Below are 17,834 nucleotides of genomic sequence, written 5' to 3'. Positions count from 1 at the left end.
GCAAAGGACAGGGTTAATTGGAGAGACATGAGAGAGGCCTTTGCCCTGCAGTGGGCTTTGTCAGGCTGATGATGATGCTATCTGGACTGGCCATTTTGGTTGGTTTTTGGTTTTTTGGTTGGTTGGTTGGTTGGTTGGTTGGTTGGTTGGTTGGTTGGTTGGTTGGTTGGTTGGTTGGTTGGTTCATGGGGAATAACGTCCCAAAGCGACTCAGGCTATAAGAGACGCCGTAGTGAAGGGCTCCGGAAATTTCGACCACCTGGGGTTCTTTAACGTGCACTGACATCGCACGGTACACGGGCCTCTAGAATTTCGCCTTCATCGGAATTCGACCGCTATCGAAACCGCGTCTTTCGGGTCAGCAGTCGAGCACCATAACCACTGAGCCACCGCGGCTACCAGACTGTCCATTTTAAGCTGCCCCCCCCCCCCCCCCCCCCCTCGCTTCGAATGAAATCTAACCATCTAAACCGGAGCTATGGGCTCCAAATGCTAGAGAACTGGTGAACTCAACTGAGTAATGTTGACTGGATTTTCTATTGTTTAATGTGAGTGGTGGCTGTAGAGTAACAGCAAACGTATTTGTCTGTTTGAAACCGCCCTTTGAACGAAATGGCTTCAGCTGCGCTGAACAGTCAGGTGGAGGATTTGGATTTTGTGTGTGTGTGTCTTCCTTTTCGAAGATTGCATTACAAAGCATGCACTTTACAACTATTTCCTCGTCAGGAGTACAGCATTACCTGCCATATAATGCTAAATAACAATTAAGATAAAGTATCTACCATAGATATGGTACCGTTAGTGCTATTTATGCTGTGAAAACAGGAACAGATGATCTTGGCCTGACGTGGGCTGTAAAGACAGTGAGGGCCAAAAATTTAAGCGTCTTTAGCACTACAGATAGCGTACCCTTGAGCTACATTCTCATTCCCTGCCGATACTCTCTGATCAGCGTCCACCAAAAAAAAAAAAAGCATCTGTTTGCGACTGTTTGCCGACACAGCGTTTCGATGCCGTCTCACTCACCTCAGAGGTCCTTGTGCACGCCGGTTCGGCATTTACGTAAATAGAGTCGGTTACGACGCGCCCGTCAAGTATGGCGAACACCACCACCCGGAAGCTTGGTGTCATTTCCGGTGTGACAGTGAAAACTATGTTTTCTTCGATTTTTCTTCCTTCTGGCAACTTTTCGATCCGCTGTATCCTCCCCTTGGACAGCACCTGAAGAAATGTAGGTGTAATAGAGCTTGAGCAAGCCTTGATACTGTGCTTCTTGTGGCGCAGATGGTGGAACAAAGAACGCATGGCCACGTAGCATCGTTATGCAAAACTTTGGTGCGGAGGAGATAGGAACTGATTGAAACCGATGAAGGCACAAAAACATTACTTCCCTTTGCAACAGGATCTTCGTCGTTATCTTTTTTTTTTTTTTTTTAGCCAAATGCCACTCCAGATAGGAGGGTATGGCTTCTTCACTTGTTTTTCTGTGTCGCCTCCGACAACTTTTTCTGTGTGACACGCTAATACTGAAGCTTACATTAGGCAAAAAACAAACAGATGTAATTAAAGAAACCCATCACCGAATATCTTCTTTTGTTGCAGTGCGAATTTCAGCACCCCCTAGGGTGCTGCGAAACGCTGATGCCAGCGAGAGCGTTCAGTAACTTGGTTAGGGTGTGGGATGTCTCTTTCGTTTATGCCACTCCACTCACACCATGGGTAAGCCCTTATGACTGGCTTTTGCTGAGAGTGTTGGTTCGAGTAGCCGGGTGCAGTAACCAGAATGGGGTGATGGGGTAGTGGTTTAGAATAGGCGGGCATCGCGCACGGTCAGCCGTGGTCACACGCGGCTGCTCATTCATCTATGTAAGGCTCGCGACAGGCGCGACACTTGATAAACAAGAACGGAACTGCCTCGCGCCCACACCCCTAATTGTAGCAGGCCTGAAAGGTAATAATCATAAATTAATCCGCCAAAGAGAGACCACAGGGCAATCTTATGCGCCCGAGGGTAAAAAATTAGATATTAGGGAGGAACAGTGACAGGCGCAACGAACGAAACGGGTGAGTAGAGAGCGAGAGACACAGGGTGAGCGGAGTTGGGGAGAGCGCGGACGGCGCCTCCTCCTATGATATCAATGATATCAGCTCGCCGAACGCGCCATATACGGTTGTCGTTGTAAAATTGCACATTCAGTTTTGCGTGTATACCACAACCCTTTTCCGTTGACGCTGGCTCTTGGTAAGACAGTTCTAATGCATTCTGCGTAGTTGTCATATTTGGCATGACCCATCTCTTCTGACTTGCTGGCAGCAGCTGTTGGCTCCATTCCAGTGCCAACCAACTGTGAGAAAGAATGGGAATAGAGTGGGTAGGCGAGTGACTGTGTAAATGAGTGAGTGAGCGTTCATCCATACCATTCTGGGTCCTTTTGCATATCTGCAACATTTCGTGCTCACTTCGTCCCTAAACGGCTGGCTGTCAGGAAGCTTTGCCTGAATATACTTTATGCAGATACGAACGCTATTTGCCTCGTTTTTCTTATATCCCCTCACTCTCTGGCATGAGCAGTTGTTTTCATTGAGCGTTTGCACGAACACACAATGTCAGTCGATAAAACGCGCAAGAAGACGGTGAAATATGGCTTACCGCATAGTAGACCGAAGAAGATATTTTGTCGAAACCATGTGTGAATAACACGGCTTCGTATAGTCCGTTTCCCTGAAAGAGAAAATTGCGAGTTCCATTTAGTTTCACTGATATTTTTCCTTGTGAAAGAGTGAGACATAAGACACGCTTCTTAATTAATATCGCGCCATCATCATGCACACAGTTCACACGCAATTGTGTACTGAAGTGGAAGCCGCACCTCCGGACAGGTAATCAGGGGTTTATCTTACGAGGAATCTTGCACGCAAAAACGGTTCGTGACTGACTCCGTTACTTCCGACAGTCCCGATAGCACGGCGCGCGATGCGAAGAGTGCCGGCCATTCGTGGACTTTGCACATTCTTTCGTCTGCTGGAACCATATGTATTTATTGCATTTTAGGGCCAATCGACTCTGTTGACAGAGGGAAAGATGCGGAGCGCAGCTTTAAGGCGTCTTTTATTTCGCTTTGCGATTGTGCAAAATATTGTCATAACGATTATATTTGTAAGGTTTTGTGAGGACCTGTCCATGACGACCGCATGGATTGCAGGCAGACTGCGAAAGTCTATCTGATATTTAAACACCTTTTTTGGGGTTAAAGCTACAGAAACGACACTAAGCCCTCTTTAAATGCATTCAAGAGCCGGACACTTTTATATTTTCCTTCCGAACGAGTTAACACATCCTCTCGAGGCTGTGATTAAATTTTTTGTTTACTCGTGGTATGTCAGAGCTTACAAGGAAGCAGCAGGGAGGATTCTAGGCGGTCCTTTCCCGGCTTTGCGTGTGTACTGCCCCGGACGTGACGCACGCAAGGAACATTTTGTTGACAGCTTGAGTGCGTCCAGCTTGCTCATCACATACTATTTATTCGTAATTCCTTTTGATATGGGGCGTGCCATCTAATTAATTGTTTATGCTTATTACTAATTTTACCTTCTGCACCGACTGACGGGAGAGTGGGGAGTGGTTTGAGAAAACGTGACTAAAAAATAAAAAGTCCATTGTTTCATAGAAAATCAAATCGCTTCCTAAAATACCACTCAAGTTGGGAACAAGGAAGGCAGGACTTACTTTTGCGAAGTTCTTTGGGTCTTTCCTTTCAATGGCAATAAAACCGTCTTTAACGGTTGAGTACCGCTCCAGGCTAATTTGCGCTCGTGCTTGGTGCTTTGATTGGTATCTGTCATCGTCAGTTTCCACCTTGTAACAAATGAAGCATTGAGTGGGAAAGGCAAATGAGTGGCTGAATATAATGTCATTGCTGCAATGAAAACGCAGACTCACAAAAAAAAACACACATTTTTGGTACTGCTCAGCCACTGGGTGATTGTATCAACGCCGATATCACATGTGAAAAAAAAGCCTACGCGCTCAGAAAGGTGGCGAGAGAAGACGCAGTTCTTGTTAGTAGCTAGGCTTGGTATACGACAGTGTGCGTGCTGTTAAGGCTCGCAGGAGTTTCACTTCACGCAAAAGAGTGAAATTATGAGTGAAATGCTTTGTGTCTGTATTTTTTTTTGTTCGAGCATAGTTTTTTATATTGCGTCAGTACCTACTGAGGACCTAGTGCAATGAACTGTAGATCTTTATTTACATAAGCTAAGTTATTCCTTTCGCGAATATCCGAGGAATATTCTGGCTTTCTGCTTCCTATACACCAGTGCACTGTTATCGTTAAGGCATTTTCTTTTTCAGTGATGAATGACAACTTGTGGTACTAGCGAAATTTTGTCGTTGGGATGATGAGGGAGATGCTAATCGCTCATCTCTTTCGCTGGACTTCGACTGCCCACGAAACTTAATAACTGTATTGTCAAACGCGCGAATGCGCCTCGATATTAGCCGGTTGCCGGATCCATCTCTGGGAAGCTTACACCTTTCCATCCGAAACGTTTGTTGGGTTCCGCGATGCAATCAGACCCCAAATTGTGTCAGTCGTACTTCAAGTACCAGCAGACATTTGTGCAAATAGTTACCTCTGACGATGTCAGCCAAAAACACATTCAGACAGGCGCTTCAATGAACTGTTTAGTTATAGCGGCAGTGTGCCAAGTGACTGGCATTTTTAGGCTTTTTGCTCAACTCTTGCATTTGTGCGGCGTGAAAGAAAGCATAACTGCACTGAACAGAACGAAGCCCTGATGTTTACGACTTTAAACTCTGCTCGCATATGAACGGCGTTTGAGTCAGATAAATCACCATGCATGCGGAGGCTGACCGGTATTATTGGTGGTCGTTTGTCTCAGGATTCTGCGGAAATTGCTTTCTTCAGTGACTGCAACATACACAGCTAACTGACTTGCGATTCCTTTTTTCTCGGCTGCAGACGCGTTCCTGATTGTGCACTGAGCGACGAAAAGCAGCAAATTTTCTACCGAAGCTGCAACGCCAAGTCAAGCGAACTGCGGGCGTGGTGCCAGCCGTCAGTCCGTCTCCTCACGCACTCCGTGGTACGGCGGCTGTCCGGAGGGAAATGTGTCTAGAGCTCTGCTCATGGAGACCGCCGCCATAGCGTACCGAGCTCGATCTGCAGTGTCGGTGCGCTGCTTTGTGCCCGAGACGTGGCGTGACTTACGACTGAAGCTGTTGTTACTCGGGCAGTGAAAGCAAGTTTTTCAGCTTGTACGAGCAACCCGCTTTTTTACCGGTCGAGCTTATTGGGCTGTGGTAGCGCCAAACAACGACGTTTCCTTACCTTGATGGACAGTGCTTTATCATCAAAAACCGTCGGAATTAAGAAGGTTGCCAGGCCGTCACGGCCTGTCATGGCCGTGATGGTTTTTGTTGAGTGCGTGGCCTTGGTCCGCACGTTTGCGGCTGGGTTTCCGTTCACATAGGTCACTTCAGCCTGCACAGCGCGAACATGTTGTAATTAGCTTCTCATTAGCTTGTTAGTCTCCGGCAACACCTTTCTTCCTGAGTTTAGGGTTGTAACTTAGATTCATTCAAACTTCAGTTGTGGTATTTACAAGAGAAACACTGAGTTGGACGCATTTTCGCAGGTGTTCAGAGATGCAGTGCTGATAATTCTACCTACCGGTGACTGAACAGCATGAATGAAACATTTAATATTTTTGAGCAGCATACAAGAACGTAAGCGAATCATAGGACTTGTCTTTAAGTAAAGAGGGCTCACCTGCATCAAGAGTAAGGTGCCTTTGCGAGAATTGATGGAATTTAGAGCGCGTAGCTCTAAAGACACATCACTGAAGAGGAAGAGAGAATGAAGTAAAGAACACGCGGAGATGTTAACTGCAGCAGGCCTTGCGTTTAGATCTGGACACGGGGCCAGAAGACGCGGTAGCGACAAGTGGGGAGGGAAACGGAAAGAAGGGGACCCACGATAAGGCGTGAGAAACTTTGCCGCACTTTTATACACACCGCATACGCGTGTCACAGGCGTTTGGGGGTTTTCCCTGACGCGTAAGATCTGTGACCGAGAACCTTTCTAGCAGATGGCGGGTGGTCAGCCACGTGCAACTGACATATATCCGTGCCTGTGCTCACTGTAGCAACTTCAAGAGCAAAGAAGACGCCATGTCATCTTGTCGTCCCCCGAAACTGCCGGCTGCGCTCTCAGCCGTGTACGAGACCAAATAGGCGCTGGTAAATGTTGCTTCATGGAAGGGCTGCCACGCACTCTGCAATACCGAAGAGAAGCTAGAGCTACCGAGCCGGTATTGCTATTGTGGATTGTTTCATGGCTTTATGGGTTTTAACGTCCCAAAGCGACTCAGGCTATAAGAGACACCGTAGTGGAGGGCTCCGGGTAATTTCGGCAGCCTGGGGTTCTTTGACGTGCACTGGCATCGCACAGTACTCGGGCCTCTAGAGTTTCGCCTCCATCGAAATGCTAGCACCGCGGCCGGGATCGAACACGCGTCTTTCGGTCCGGCAGCCGAGCGCCATAACCACTGAGCCACCGTGGCGGCCTCAAAAACCGCGAGATAGAGCTTGGAGACCCCACTCTGTTGTCTGAGAATTTTTTTTTTCCGGAGATGAGTGAAACATGCAGCACAAAAGTGTTTATTTTCAATTATTTCACGGAGTCAGTATAGTATTCTCCACTACGGCTTTTTCAAGCTTGATGACGATGCTTTGGAAATTGAGAATACTAGCTCGTTCGTGCTTATTCCAAAAGCAGCGCACAAAAAGTTCGATATTTCTAATTCTCATTGTACAAATTATGTGAAACACAATCCACAATAGCCACATTGTATAAATTGCCTGAAACGCAACCCACAATAGCCCCCGCGATGGCTCAGTGATTATGGTGCTAGCTGCGGCGGTCGCATTTCGGTGGCAGGTGGTCGAAATTTCCGGAGCACTTCACTACGGCGTTCCTCATAGCCTGGGTCACGTTAGGACGTTAAGCCGCCATAAACCATAAACCAAACAGTTTTTGACTGCTGCAGTTCGCTGACATGTACTATCGAGGGCAAAAGTGGTATACTCCACGCGGCGGGAGCCGGAGCAACGGAAAACTGCGGCATTTTGGCTAGCTAAAGCACGAAACATTGAAACGAGCCAAGCGACATGCCTGCTGATAATAAAGGTCACGTATTAGGCTGCATTCATACAGGGGCTGCGTTCATGAGCTCGCTGTGTAGAGTGCTTGGGCTTTTTTTTTTCGTTCAATTGCGTGCAAATTGCACTCAATGCAAGTTTCTAAACGTAACGCTGAAAACTAATCTGTGATTTTCCTAGGGTGGGCGTACAGCATGAAAAAAAAAAAAATTGCCAAAGTTTAACAGCAAATCGTAATGATGACAAACTGACGAAAGAAGAATGGAAACGGACTGCGAGTTTTTGTTTTTTCTTTCTGGAACAAGTAATTTCACAAATTGTACCCCGTTGCTAAATGAAGAGAAAGGACGAATCTTTAAAGGACATTGAAAGTACTCTTACACGATTATGTTACAAACATTCCTCATTTATATTAAAAATCATTATCTCTTCACCTTAGTTATTAAATTATAATAGTTGTTGATTACTGTGGTAGGTTTCCTGCCTACTTCATCCTTATTGTTCGGAAAAAATAATTTCACGTTCCACTGTGCATTTTTGTACTCCTTCTACGTAGATTAGGCTTAGGTCGCAGTATCAAAACATTTCGCGACTCCTGCATTTTTTGTAGCAGTGGTTGTAGGCTGATTTGCTGTCTTCTGGCTGAAATTATTCTTGGCATCAAGATTTGCGAAACTTTTTCGTCACTACCACTCTGCAGAACACCAAACCTTACGCCACAGGTGTGCACGAAAAATGTATAAAATGCAGCCGACAGCGCGGGCCCACATGAGGCGTCGAGCAGACAAGGGTTCGCTCGGCTCTGCGCCTGTGAAGTCAGCTTCTCCGCGGAGTGTTGAACACTTGGCGCCACGAAAACCATGTGATCGCCTCTCGGCGAATGGCGTTCGGAACGGCGAGGGAAAACAGACGCGCAACTCTGCTCCCTGCGGGAGCATATACAGGAACACTGGTTTTCCGTTGCACCGGCTCCCGACGCGTGGAGTATACTAGTTCTGTCTCCGATAGTACGTTGCCAGCGTAATCGAGCTGGTTTGTTGAACTTCCCTTGTGCATAGTTCTGAGATATTTCGTATTTCTGAGGCTAACAACAAGGAAATATTCTGCAGAATGTTTTTTTTTTGTCTAAACTTCCGCTAAGCTTTGTACTGTTTCTTCACGTTCAAAGTCGCCGGCACGCGGCTCTGTCATTTTGTTTTCGATGCGAGATGCGACCCCACTTATCTCTATTTATCGCCGCTTCGGGAAACTGCTTCCGCATAGTTCCAGATTGTTGTAGTTGCTTTTGGGGCCTTGTCTTATCTCGGAAGTTTTTTTGTCAGCTATAAATTGAGCGCGGCCGAGAGCGGCAGGCACTCTGCCCCTCGACAACCGCCTTGCAGGCTCATTGCTATCACCACCGCCGATTCGTTCAGTTGTTTGTGGCACAAGTGAGCCCAATAATGAGTTTATTTAGGAACCACTTCATCCGGCTCGTCCGTGAGAATACTCATATCTAATCTACCCATACCTCTATAGCTCTGAAGTATACCTCCAACGTCGACTTCTGCATTGTCAGAAACATCTGTCCCCTGCTAACCTTCACATCTTTTCTCACTTCCCGGTTCTTTATTTGTAGCTTTCAATGGTATTGCACGTGGGACACGTTCATGGGAGACCGTCTTTTGTGCGCCACATTAGGGAGTCTTTACTTGCGCGCAATGCCAGTTTTCTAATGCGGTACAAATCGGAAAAGAGAATTTGACCTCGGCTCATACTTACGGTGATATAGTACTTCAAGCCAGGTTTGAAGCTTCGCTGGTTCTTCTTGAGAGAAACCACGAACGGTGTGCTGCAGAAGACTGTCTTTTCACTTAGCGCAGACTCTTTTGCGCCGGTGGCTTCCTCTGTGACCGTTGCTCTCACAACGAGACGACCGTGGGTGGCGAATAAGTTCTGTAGTTTGCGGCCGATGAATGGCTGCAGGGCTTCTCGCGTCAGCGTATACTGAGCGTCGCCGCCCTCGAGCTGCGAAGCACATGTATTGAATCAGCACCTTATCGTAACCCCCTGAACACTGATTTATGAGAGATGGTCATGCGGCATGCATTAAGAGCTGTCTCGTGGCAGAAGTTTAGAGAGAATTTCTGCTGCCGGTTCCTTGGCCGATCGTGCCGCCGGAACGCATAGCTACAGTTGGGGGAGGATGAAGCTTTGATCAGGCTCTTTCACCACGCTGTGCCTGGGCGGGCCTTTCTGGAGGCACGAATGTTCACGTCCTGCTGAAGCCACATGTGGAACATAAGACTGAACAGTCGACACGGCAGTGTTGGGCGTACGAACAATGAGGAACGCTACCTGTCAGGCTCCAGCGTAATAGAGTTCAGTCTCGAACCATGTCATCGGCGGTAATTTTTAGCTAAGCAGTGGGAAAAAATGAAGGGGTCACTTAAGCTCCGCCTTAAGGGTATGACGCGATAGCGATAATGGGTTAATGCCCATATATGCGGAATTGGTCATTCTCGACTCTTCATTCATAGATCCCTGGGAGTCCTCATACCAATTCTGGCGCAGTGGTGCAGCGGTTAAGCGATGCGCCACTGCCCTGCGATGGCAGGTGCTGCACCGGTGGAGCTTGTAAGAGCCATGTAGCTCTTCCCGAGCGACCAATCATTAATTTAACTTCCACCTGCCACGGTGGGCAGTTTGCTCACAATCAGGTGGGCAGGTTGTGATGACACCACAAGACCACATGGCCTAGGTTGCTTCTCCGAGCATTTTCCCCTCACATCGCCGAAGACGCCCTGATTTTCCGCAGAACGGGCGCCTTAACACTATCGTGTTAATAATCGCAGCTGTCGCCTTGGCAGCGTTGGTTCCCTATAGTTGCGTCATCGCGGTCTACCAGGCGAATGGGTTAGACTGCGTTTAAAATTGCCTCTCCGCGTTCTTTTCCTGCGTCTTTGCTCCCGAATAATGCGCAAGGTTTTTTTGGAGGGGTGATGGGTCAGTAGCCACCGAGTGGCTGTGAAGTAGACCTACTGGTACAGAAATATCACTAAAAATCATGATGTTACTTGTTAAAATAACAGCGTACATTAAACCAACAATCACCACGTGTCATTGGGCGTTTCCGAACGCACTACCGCATTAGGCTGCCAATCGTGGCCTTGTAAAAAATTTCGCCCTGCAGTACACGGGATGTACTCGGCTACGTTTGAAAGGAGGTGACTTTCAAGGAGCCTCGCTCTTTTCATCCACGCGGAGAACAGTACAGGCTCGTTTCTTAACTGATAACTTGAGAATAATTTGCCATTTGGAACCAGGAACAGCAACCCCATTCGGAGTGGCGATTATAACCCTTTATCCCTCGCCGGAAACTACCCGCGATGCGTAGGCGTGGCCATGGTGTAAGATTATAGCTGGGAACACAGCACAGCTGACGCGCTGGGCGCAAGCAGCCAGATAAAGTATACCAGCCTCGCTCCTCTGAACCGTGCCGCTGATCGGAGCGTCAACGTCGGCCTAGGGATGAAACTTCGCCAGAAGAAACACAAACGTGCATGAATGTTCTCGTTGCAACAGCGATCAGGCTGATGATATCGCATGGCTCGCTTCTGTCGCACGAGCCGTTCGCATGGCCTAAAAGTTTCTTGCCGATAGGAGGCCTGACAACTTCCTTCCACCTCATGCGCACACGTCTATCAAACAAGGCGTGTCTGTTGCTTTTTTTCTGGCGGACACCCTATTTACGTCCTCTCATGGCTCAACTGAAGATATGAAGTAAAAATAAAACGTTTTTCAACAAGATCATATGTTTTTCATTTCAGGGTTCTGATTAAATTCGCTCGAACTGCAGCTCACCCAGCGACAAAGAAGAAACGTTTGGTAAACTCAACAAACCAGGTTTTCGGATTGCCCACATTTTCAGCGATAGCTCTTCATTACAAAAACAAACAAACAAACAAACAAACAAACAAACAAACAAACAAACAAACAAAAAAGTCTGGTGGCAAGAGTTATCGAGTATCGGAGAGTAGCGATTTTATTGCCGTTGTAAGTATACAGTCGTCAGCACTCCTGTCTATAGAGCGCTCGAACGCCGCCTTGGCGCACAAAGGAAGGGAAATTTTTAAGCAGGTGTGCGGTTCTAGAGACAATGCCCGCGCTGGAGCGAAGCTGCATAGACATGCAATTTGCTCCAGCAATTGCACTGTATCAGCAATGGATGAGCTAAATGAAGGTTTCAATTTGTTTGTCCCGCAGCAGACCACTACCCAGTGCTCCGACAGGCCTGCTGATGGCTGTACAACCAAAAATACTGCAAAATGCAGTGTCACAAGTTACTGGCTTGCGCGGGAAAGGCAGGACCAGCGAAATGCCGCAACGGAAAAAAAAAAGATGTGCAAAAAAAAAGTATACGGGAGGAATGAGATGTGCCGCAAAAAGTTGATGATCGAAAGTCAGTATCTTATTCTCGTTTCTGCGCCCCTTGCGGCCTAGAGTAAAAGTCTGAGAACACCCAATGCATCACTGCAGAAGGGAGGACCAGAATAATTTTTTTATTAATCCTAAGCATTATATGGCTATGTCGCGTGAGCAAAAAGTGTCCGCAAAACGTGTCCTCTCCCATGTCTCTCCAATTAACCCTGTCCCTTGCCAGCTGCGGCCACCCTATCCCCGCAAACTATCTCATCCGCCCAACTGACTTTCTGCCGCCCCTGCTACGCTTGCCTTCTCTTGGAATCCGCTCCGTTACCTCTAAGGAGCAGCGGTTATCTTGCCTTCGCATTACCTGCCCTGCCCAAGCCAATTTCTTCCACTTGATTTCAGGTAGTATGTCATTAACCCGCTTTTGTTCTCTCACCCACTCTACCCGCTTCCGACCTCTTAACATTACACCTACCATTTTGCTTTCCAAAAAAAAAAAAAACAGCTGCGGTTTAACTGATGTTGAACCTGGTTAGAGAGCGACAGCTGCGGTCTATCGGGCAACTAGACGTGGCTTGGTGACTGTAACGTTGAGTGCGTTCCGGATACTGGATAGGCAGCGCGCCCGCCCTGCCACCTTGGCAGGTGGGTATAGATCGTGAGAGGTTGCTCGCCTAATGGATGCTGCGGCCTATTGCTGCAGTGCCGCGTGTCTGCCACAACGTTGTCAGCGCTAACGCATTCAGCACAAATTTCTATCTCACCCCCGCTACGTACCTCAAAGCGCGATTGAGGCGTCCACTGGCCCAGGGAGCCAGTTATGCGCCCATCCTTTCCTCAAAATCATCGGAGTCTAGGACGTTGACAACGCCAACGCCAATGAACACAACGAACGCCGAAGGCCTATAGCTTCAGTGCCGCGCTTCTGCCACAGCGTTGTCAATGCCAACACATGCAGCGCACATCTGTCACTACCGCTATGTAGCTTAAAGCGCGACTGAGGTGTCCACTGTCCTAGGGGGATCATTTAAGCGCCTTTGTTTTCGAAGCTCCCACTCTTCACCTTTTTCGGCGCAGCTCCAGAGCGACTGAAGGTAGCCCGAGGTCAAAGCGACGCGGTCGGCGAAACTCGCGGAACATGCTGTAGTAAAGCTTCCGCTTAAAAAAAAAAGGCCCCCGTGCGCAATGGGAACTTTCGACTCGCTTCCTCAAGTACGAACGATGGCGTGGATGGATGGATGGAGGATGGAAGATCGGAGCCTTCCCTTCAAAACAGGGTGGTGGCTGTTGCCACGATGCTGGATGGATGGATAATTAGATAGGAGCGCCCCCTTTGAAACTGGGTGGTGGCAATTGCCACCATGCTCAGCTTTTCTTTTTTTTTTACTGTGTTGTCAATTCTCACTCACAATGCTCACACTCACTCACAGCGCTCCTGGTGGCCTCCGCGAGAAGTGGAAAGCTTATGTTCTTAGAAGCTGCGAAAGGTGGTGGCTCAGTGGTTAGGGCTCGGCTACTGAGCAGGAGTCCCCGGGTGCGAACCCTGCCGCGCCGGCTGCGTTTCGATGGAGGCGAAACAAGGCGAAACGCAAAAAGCTCCTGCGTGCGGTGCGATGTCAGTGCACGTTAAAGATACCCAGGCGGTCGAAATTTTCCGGAGCCCTCCACTACGGCACCTCTTTCTTCCTTTCATCTTTAACTCACTCCTTCATCTCTTCCCTTACGGCGTGGTTCCGGTCTCCCCCGTGATGTGCACAGTCACTGCGCCATTTCATTTCCCCAGAAAACAATTTTCCATTTTTTTTTTCCCCGCCGCTGGTGCCAGGGATTTTTCGCGCACTAATCACGAGACGGAGCCGCGGCGGCTTCTGGCGATCCGACAACGGCGACGACACCGGCTTGTCCGCCTTACAAGCTCCTTTACGCTCTCGCGTTAAAAGAAGCCAAGCATCGCGCGTCCAGCCGCTTAGTTTTCGCAGTTTCCGTTTCGCTGCCGGCACCGCAGACAGCGCTTCTGACGGCGAAAGCAGGTGGCTAAGCCACGTCAGCCAGGAAGCCGCGAAAAGACAAGGCATGCTATCAGTGTGGCCGCGCTTTATCGCTAGACGTCGTAAACGGAGAACGGAGCACGAGGTTCGTGCCAACGCCTTTAGTGGCACCGTAGACAGCGCTTCTCACGGCGAAAGGAGGTGGCTAAGCCACGTCGGCCAGGAAGCCGCGAAAAGACAGGGCATGCTATCAGTGCCGCGCTTTATCGCTAGACGTCGCGAACAGAGAACGGACGGAGCACGAGGTTCGTGCCAACGCCTTTAGGCAATCAGCATGGGAATCAGTTTCGCACCTTGCCACCTACTAGTGCGGCTACGTCGCTGGAAACAAACGGCGCTGCAGTCGCGCTTTTCTACATCTACACAAAAACCAGCTTGAAAACCCGACATGCCTGTCGTTACTGCAGCGAACAAAACTTCCGCACTGACAGACGATGCAAAAAAACAAAAAGCCCGACTACAGCGCTACTAGTTCCCATGACCACCGCTTCAGCCGTCTCCCGAGCGGCGGAACTGCGCAACTGACACAGCGCTTGTGTGTGCCTTGTCTTCGTCCTTGTTTTCTGCGCGCTTTGTTGTCAAGACGTTGGCAACGCTGGTTCGAACGTTCTCCACGAGCTTTTTGCCGTGTGTTCCGCGGGTACCGAAGGAGACGGCCTTCGATCTACTTTGTCGTCAGTGAACTGCGAGAAAGCCTGCCACAGGTACGTAACTCTGTATTCTGCGGACCAAAGCGCAGCGTTTCGATTTTCTGCCGCTAAAAGAACTTTCAATCGTTGGTGAGCAGCCTTGACTCGAACCGTTCACATGTGTTCCCTCTGATAGCCGGTCTACAGCGTAAAAGAACGTATAATTGCATCGGTCGTTGGTGAGCAGCCGCGACCTGAACCGTTGCACATGCGTTCTCTCTGCTAGACGGTCTACAGCGTAAAAGTTGTCCGATTCGCCAGCGCTTGCTGCTCCAGTTGTGTAAAGTTCTGCGGCGGTGTCTCGAGCATGCAGCGACAGTTCCGGCAGTTCAAGTGCACCTTGGCACAGGCTGCTTTTTAAACGAATGGTCGAGTGCAGCTACTCCGACGGTACACGGAGGCTGCACCGACGGTGCACGAAGGCTGCACCGACGGTGCGCGAAGGCTGCACCGACAGTACACGAAAACTGCACCGACGGTAGACTGCACCGACGGTACACAAAGACTACACCGACGGTACACAAAGATTACATGATGGTACACAAACAATACACTGGTGAGAACATTAGGACTACACTGACAGAACGCAGACTACATTGATGGAACGTCAAGAATACATTCACCACAGGAGCAGCAGCTGCCAGTGATGACTGGATACGAGACACTGTCCATAGAGAGCTGCAGGGAAGCAGAGGTGGCAAGCATCGGGTGATGAAGCGTACCTGACACTACACTGTTACGCGCAAGGACTTTAAAACCGTGCAGTGCACGGACTGGGTGGATGACATTGTTAATGTACTAGAAAGGATATCCCTAAGCGTAGATAGCTGGGCTAGTTGGTGGTTTGTAACACCATGGCATTTTTCGTACTCATAAAAAACAAGAAAACGTTGATGGAACATTAATCTACACTGATGGTACACGAGGACTACACTGACGATACATGAGGACTACACTGACTTTACACGAAGACTACACTGACGATACACGAAGACTACACTGACGGTACACGAAGACTACACTGACGGTACACGAAGGCTACACTGAATGATTAGACTGACGGTACACAATGACTAGACTGACGGTACACAATGAATAGACTGACGGTACACAAAGACTAGACTGACGGTACACAAAGACTACACTGACGGTACACAAAGACTAGAGTGACGGTACACGAAGACTAGACTGACGGTACATGAAAAATATACTGACAGAACACAAGGCTAGACTGATGCAACACCAATATATTCGCCACAGGAGCAGCAGCAGCCAGTGATAACTGGATACGAGGCGCTGTCCATAGAGAGCTGCAGTGAAGCAGAGGTGACGAGCATCGGGTGATGAAGCGTACCTGGCACTACACCGTTATGCGCAAAGACTTGAAAACCGTGCTGCGCACGGACTGGGTGGATGACATTGTTAATGTACTAGAAAGGATATCCCTAAGCGTAGATAGCTGGGCTAGTTGGTGGTTTGTAACACTATGACATTTTTTCTTACAAATAAAAAACAAAAAAAACGTTGATGGAACATGAAACTACACTGATGGTACACGAGGACTACACTGACGATACATGAGGACTACACTGAGGATACATGAGGACTACACTGATGATACACAAAGACTACACTGACGATACATGAAGACTACACTGACGATACATGAAGACTACTCTTATGATACATGAAGACTACTCTGACGATACACGAAGACTACTGTGACGATACACGAAGACTACTCTGACGGTACACGAAGACTACTCTGACGGTACACGAAGACTAGACTGACGGTACACGAAGAATACACTGACAGAACACAGACTACATTGATGGAACGTCAAGAATACATTCACCACAGGAGCAGCAGCAGCCAGTGATGACTGGATACGAGAAGCTGTCCATAGAGAGCTGCAGTGCAGCAGTGGCGAGCATAGGGTGATCAAGCGCAGCTGGGGCTACACTGTTACACGCAAAGACTTGAAAACCGTGCTTGGCACGGACTAGGTGCATGACATTGTCAGTGTACTAGAAAGGATATCACTAAGAGTAGACAGCTGGGCTAGTTGGTGCTTTGTAACACCACGGAATATTTCCTGTACAAAAAAAAAATTATGGAGCACTGAAACTACACTGATAGTACATGAAGAATACACTGGCGGGAACATTAAGATTACACAAAGACTGAACACAGACTACAACGACTGAACACTGAAACTACACTGATTGAGCACTGAGATTGTTGATGAAACACTGAGACTGCACTGACGGAAGATGAGACTACACTGACGGAATACTGAGACTGCATTGACAGAATACTGAGACTGCATTGCAGAACACTGAGACCACACTGACACAACATTGTGACTGTACTGCGAATACATTGACGCAGCATTGATAACAGATTGACTTCCTTTGCAGAAAAAAAAATTGGGGGCAGTTAAGCTCTACCTTTAAGGTTGTGATGTGGTAGTGTTAACACAGATACGGACACCGTTTTTTTCAGGACGAACTCGCGGGCTAGCTGGTTACACATCTCAAAATTTCCGAGTGCACGAGTGGCGCTTTGTGGTGTGTGTCCTTTCTGTCAATCTTCGTTTCTTTCTCGTGCGCTCGGAAAGTTTGACCGTTTTTTTGTTTACTTGAAGGTGATACTTATTGTTACGCTCATGTAGGCTGTGTTAGGCCATTTTTTTCAGTGCGATTTACTCAAGCCATATGTCCACCTTTCCACTGCTTATATATCAAAGCTAGTTTTGTTGTCTCCTTGCGCAATAGTGCAAAATTCTTTCATTTCTTGTCCAGGCACTGTGAAAACTTCACTCATGTTGGTTGCACTGAGCCGAAGATTTTTTTTTTTCAGTGTGGTATAAATTTCTTATTTCAGTATACCTTTCAGTTGCTTATATGGAAGAGTAAAAGACCATTTGCTCTTTGGTCCACTCTAAAGTGCAGAATGTCAAGTGGCCAAAGTCTTGTGCATGCTTGGGCCTTCTGCATACAAAAAGCCAACAAAACTGGGGAAAGTTTCCTTTATGTGTTCGTGTTTCAACAAGTAGCCTGTCTGTGCAGCTTGATCAAACAGCGCATGTATATTTTTTTTTTGTTTCGGCAGATAAAAATATTAATGTACTCTTATGGCTCAGCTGACTATATGAAGGGCAGTGAAAAAATAAAGCGTCTTTCAATGAGGTGATTTTTTTCATAGCGTTTTTTTGCGAAAGCAATACTACTCCCAAGAACGGCCTTTCGCGTAGCGGCGGCCGCTTGGCACGTTTGACCTTTAGAATGACCCCTGACCTCATACCATGCCTAGTGACGCCACAGCGTGGCGTCATACCAGGAGCGAGAGACTGGCTACGAACTCTGCTCGTCGGGTAACGGCGGCCGCTTGGCACGGCGCGCCGCGCTCTTCTCACTAGAGGCGCGGCATATGCAGTATAAAACACCTGCTTTCGCAACCTACCAGGCTTAACCAAAGCTAAGCCTCCGCCAATTTTTTTT

General features: G+C 48.1%; 1 protein-coding gene across 1 annotated transcript in view; it reads right to left on the bottom strand.

The window, feature by feature from the left end:
- The window catches only part of LOC149350580 (A.superbus venom factor 1-like), a 116,189-nt gene that overhangs the window by 65,826 nt on the left and 32,529 nt on the right, over positions 1 to 17,834 (bottom strand). The window contains exons 9-13 of the mRNA XM_089579621.1: positions 8,945 to 9,190; positions 5,352 to 5,504; positions 3,728 to 3,856; positions 2,651 to 2,722; positions 1,027 to 1,221 (exon numbers count right to left, since the gene is read on the bottom strand). Coding sequence (XP_089435747.1) covers positions 1,027 to 1,221; positions 2,651 to 2,722; positions 3,728 to 3,856; positions 5,352 to 5,504; positions 8,945 to 9,190 — 795 coding nt within the window. The remainder of the gene's footprint in view (positions 1 to 1,026; positions 1,222 to 2,650; positions 2,723 to 3,727; positions 3,857 to 5,351; positions 5,505 to 8,944; positions 9,191 to 17,834) is intronic.

The sequence above is a fragment of the Amblyomma mixtum genome, chromosome 3 (assembly GCF_055824585.1).
Source record: "Amblyomma mixtum isolate Tamu chromosome 3, ASM5582458v1, whole genome shotgun sequence".
Classification (NCBI taxonomy): domain Eukaryota; kingdom Metazoa; phylum Arthropoda; class Arachnida; order Ixodida; family Ixodidae; genus Amblyomma; species Amblyomma mixtum.
Note: the sequence above shows the minus strand (reverse complement) of the source record. Positions and strands in the feature narration are given on the sequence as shown.